The sequence below is a fragment of the Phragmites australis genome, chromosome 7 (genome assembly GCF_958298935.1).
Source record: "Phragmites australis chromosome 7, lpPhrAust1.1, whole genome shotgun sequence".
Lineage (NCBI taxonomy): Eukaryota > Viridiplantae > Streptophyta > Magnoliopsida > Poales > Poaceae > Phragmites > Phragmites australis.
In genome coordinates, this window is record NC_084927.1 from 33,164,863 (window position 1) to 33,169,908 (window position 5,046).

At 46.0% G+C, this 5,046-nt stretch overlaps 1 protein-coding gene across 1 annotated transcript; it reads right to left on the minus strand.

The window, feature by feature from the left end:
• Nucleotides 1-3,923: 3,923 nt before the first annotated feature.
• On the minus strand, nt 3,924-4,745 carry LOC133923636 (FCS-Like Zinc finger 1-like). Its single transcript, XM_062368917.1, has one exon. It carries the CDS (start codon nt 4,623-4,625, stop codon nt 4,326-4,328), a length of 300 nt encoding a protein of 99 aa, XP_062224901.1. The 5' UTR covers nt 4,626-4,745; the 3' UTR covers nt 3,924-4,325.
• Between the last annotated feature and the right edge of the window lie 301 nt (nt 4,746-5,046).

Consider the following 5,046-nt stretch of genomic DNA (forward strand, 5'->3'; position numbering starts at 1 on the left):
GGGGGTGTCACGTTCCGAAGCCGTAATTATGTAATTAAGTCTAATCATACTTCATAAGCATTAGCTTTAATTTTGAGTAATTTTATTTTGGATCATTAGAACACTTGGTTTTAAGTCAATTGTATGAGAGAAAGGAAATGAATTCACAGTTGAAACATGCTTCTTTCTCTAGCATGTGGGACCCACATGGGATGGTTCTTTACATATATTAGCACTATAGTTCCTTTTATATATATGTTCTGTTGGGATGGTTCTTTACAGATATTAGTGCTATAGTTCCTTTTATAGATATGTTCAGTTGATGGTTATAGGTTAGATAGTTGTGTTGGTTAAGTCTAGATGCTCACATATATTTTTGTCAAATTTTGATTCCGCATATAAATTTACTTAACCATGTGGCTATATTCTTGCTAAAATCCTAATTCATAATCCTTGGAGTTGGGTTATTTGTAAATACCCAATATGTATTAAGTGTTGCAAGTATCTTCGTACTCACGCTGCTCTTTCAGGTGCTACCGGGGAGGAGGAGTTGGTCTTTGGCTATTTCACGTCCGCTGAGGGTGGTGGCAGGCATGAGTAGGCAACTACTCGAAGGTTATGCTTTTGTGATGGAGTCTAAGAACATATGGCTCCATCCTCCTTTTGTTGTTTATAGCTTTAACTTTCATTGCATAGTTCTTTATTGTCTAGGAGTTGATTAGTTTTAGTCTTCTTCTAGCTCTCTTTTGCTGTAAATTGTAAGAATTATGGATGCTTAAAAACTTGTAATATTACTTAATTACTCGCTCTTTGTTAAGCTTTGTTGTGATGTGATATGTTGTAAAGGCATGTGTCCGATCTTGGGCATAAAACACGTGCCGGGACTACCGGAGCGGTATTCTGATTAATCATTGAAGTCATGATTAAGTAAATAATCAATTTAATAATTAATTAGAATAATATTTGGATGGTTCCTTACAGGGGCGCAGAGGAGAAAGGAGAGGGGGTCCGCAGAGTGGTTAGGGTGGGCGGGCAGACTGGGGAGCAGTGGTGCGGGGCGTTGCGAGAACGGGGGCGGTGATCGAAAGAGGAGCGGTAGGGATCAAAAGGCATGCGGGATCGACGTGCGTGCGGACGGGAGAGCGGAACAAGGGATGAGAGCAGAACAAATGAGTGAAGATACGATGCACTACATACTACTTTTTAAGTAGTAGAGATTCTCAACTCATTCAGCCCCGCGTGTCATCGCCATCGATCACCGCTTGCATTGCCCTGCTCGATGCCACCCTTCTGCACCTTACGGGTTGCGCTGCGCTCGGCGACGCTTTCCTCCACCGTCTGTCGCGCTCTTGCTTTCCTTCGTTATCTGCGAACAACAGCTGCTCGCTCGTGTCAATACACATGCCACCCAGCACAAATGAGGCCGCTACTCTACACTGTTGTGCCAACCGTTGGTGCGCTCTCACGACGCCGTGGCATCCCGTCGGAACCGGCCACAGCCCTAATGCCTACTAATGCCACCACCGAGCGAACCATACATGTTGCCCTCTCGTCCCTGGTGGTCTTCTTCCTCCCCACACCCAACTGCCCTCAGCTCCATTCCTCCGCTCAGAACATGCATGTCTTTCGCGGTGGAAACTGGGAACTGACGCGTGCTGCTCGGTATTTCAAGTGACAACCACCCATAGACGTTTCTCCTTTTCGTTTCTCCCTCTCCCGAAATTCGTTTGAGCCTGAAATTTCTCTAGGTGATGCACCTCCCTTTCCCCTTCTCTACGAATTTTCCCAGAATTTTTGGTGGAGATTTGGATGGTTTGTATGAAGTGCAATGGAGCCAGGGGTGGTCGGTATTCGAAATAACGATCACCCCATGAACTTTTTTTTAGTTCTCCCTCTACAGAACATATTTGAGATTGAAATTTTGCTTCATGATTCCTCCCTGAAATTTGCATCCCTAACAAACTTGGAGCAATTTGCTAGATTCCATCGCAAAAGTTGCAAAAGTTGAAAAATACCATCGGCTGTGAGGATAACATATAGGCCCTGAGCCCATATACCATCCCCACAGCCGATTGTATTTTCTAATATAGACACTTTTACGATGGTATCTACCTAATTTTGCCAACAAACTTTGTAGAATCTTTCCTCATTGATTTGAATTGCAATGGAACCATATGGCGTGCGGTTTTTTTGGATTGACATCGTAGCGCGCCCCACCAAAAATTGGTGTTGACCCTACGGGCGTGGTGTGTTTGGATGAGCGCCAAGAGTTGGTGAGCCTAGCCCCACCTTGCCCACACACGTTGATTTTCTCACCAATTACTGACAAAACTCAGACGATGGATTCGTGTGTCAATGAATGGCAACGGCCGGAAAGATCTTGGCTTGGAGCTACTATTCCTTGTGATGAAACTGATCGAAGCCTATTTGCGGCCTCTACTGTTGTCACAATCGGCAACTGTAGTAAAGCAAAATTACAGGATACAAGATGGTTGCAGGATCAGTCTCCAAAGGATGTAGCTCCCAATCTCTTTCTCATCACTCCAAGGAAGAACCAAAGAGTAGAGCATGAGCTGCATAACGATAATTAGATCCGCTCAGTGAGAGGTATCACGATGTTCATGTAGTTACATGAGTTCATCGATCATTAGGTGAAAATCCAAGGTGTTGTCTGGCAGCCAAACACCCCAGATAATATTGTTTGGAAATGGATAACATATGGATAGCGCAAAAATTGCATATCTTTCTCGGTTCATTTTGCATATTCAGAGCTACTCAAATTTGGAAGACTAAGGTGGAGAACAAATGTAAGTTTTTTTCTTGGCAGTTCGTTCAAAACAAGCTAAACACCTTGGACAATCTAGCACCAAAGAAATGGCCATATAACAACTCGTTTCCACTCTGTGATCAAACACAAGAATCAACTTTACACCTTGGACTACATTGTGTTCTCTCAAAAGAAGTTTGGGAGCATGTTGCTAGTTGGCGATGCTCCTACATGACCATGCCTCGGATGCGCCATGGTGGAAAGAAAGGATAGCGGCCATCCTCAAGACTGATCGGAAAGTGGTCAATTCAGTTTTTATCTATACATGCTGGAACATCTAGAAAGAAACAAACATATGAATTTTCAAAATCAGAGCTTGCAGCTGATTTAAGTTTCTTCTCCGGTGATAAATGAGGATAGAACTGGGAGTAGAGATGGTGCCAAAACTATCAGTCTGCTACAGTGGTGTATTTATGTCATTTATTCGATGTTAATTTTCTTTATTTGTAGTCATTCATGCTGATTCTCTTTTTAGCCGTTGCTCCCTTCTGGTTACACTCGACAGTTGCTCCGTTAATGTAAAAATTTCTATTCTTTTTTAATGGATGACAAAGCTCCTGCTACTGTTTCAAAAAAAAAACAATTAGCGGCTTGCACTGCAAGTGAAGCTGCTATCAGGGGCGGATCCAGGAGGGGTGCTAGGAGTGCTGCAGCACCCCCTGTCAGCTTACAACTTTTCATATAGCTTCTTTAGAGAGAAGATGATGTAGGAGGAGATGGAAGAAGAAGGAGAGGATCAGCACCCCTTATTTGGAACTTGTTTGGATGAAGGAGATCAGCACCCCCTCGAGCCTCCGCTGGCTCCGCCACTGGCTGCTATGATCCCAAAGTCTGCATTAGTTTGACCGTGATCATATTCATAGATCGTAACATTTTGGAGAAGTTATGATTTTCATCAATATTTGCAGGCTACCGCTTTCCAAATTATTTGGAGTTACACGCATTAGTATACGCTACTTAATTATTTTCTCCGAGATTTATACAGCTTCGATTCAGAAGTCAGAACGAAGCGAAAAAACTCTGGTCGGGAAACCATCCACCGAACCCAAGTTTACCTTGCAACTAATGCTTTTGTGACCCGCCATATCAGATCCACAGTGGCCAGAAAACTCGTATATAGTTCAGACAAGATATGGTTCCTCAAAATTTGCTCGAATTTGGAACAAGATTTCCAAATGAATCGGATTTACAAAGTGGTGCACTACACTCAAAGCTAAAGTGCTAAATCACACTCCGGCACACACGACGAGCCAACATCAGAGCGTAGAAAAGGTGCATAGTGGGCTACTGATCAGATAGCCAAAGCCACAAGCAAGCAAGATGAACTTTCTCCGATCCTCAGGCCCTCCGGCGCCGACGGGTACCAGAGCATGTCTCTCAGGCAAGACAGGAGAGATGGACAAATAGATCTCCTTCATCCCGTCAATCGCCGGATCTTCAGATCTTGTTGACACAAACCTAGTTCTTCTCAGCCATGCAGCTTCCTGTCTCAGCCATGCAGCTTCCTGCTTCCGGTCGTTTAGCTCGCCACGGACACCTTCCTGGAGTCTTGGTGCCCACGAGGAGATTCCGTTCTTTGGGAGTACTGCTGCCTCCGGCCGGCGGACCTGGCGGCCTTCCTCGCGCGGATGGCGTCGGGCTGCATCTGCTCGTAGCGGCACTCCTCGCTGCAGAAGGGCGTGTCCCCTCTGTACATGAAGATGTCGCTGTCGCGTGCCAGCGGCTTGGCGCAGAGCGCGCACGCGTCCAGCGCGGGCAGGCTGGTCTCGCCGACCGGCTCGGCGTAGAAGAAGAAGGCGCAGGCGAGAGATGTGGCCATGGCGTGTAGTTTTTTCCCCCAAGAAACGCCTTGTGCTTTGGCCTGGTTGCAAGTGCCAGAAGCCAACCTGTGCGCTGCCGCTTTGGGTTGGGGGAGGACGAGGTGGTGAGCTGAGTTGAGGTCGGGAGGCGGAGGCCGCAGGGTATATATCGCGGAGGGTGACTGCAGCTGGTGCACGCGTGGGCGTGGGAAAACAGGGGTCGGGCGCGGGCGAGACGCCCCACGGATCGGCCAATACCGCGAGCCGGACGGAGCCAACGGACCAGCAGGAGCACGGAATGGAGTGGGGTTTTTTTAAGCCAGTTTATATTAGAAAAAAAAAGCAAGGCACCGTTCACTTCATATTTTTGATAAAGGAATATCTTTATTCCGATCTTTGCAAAAAGGTTTGTACCTAACCGTTTATTATTACAAGTTCCAG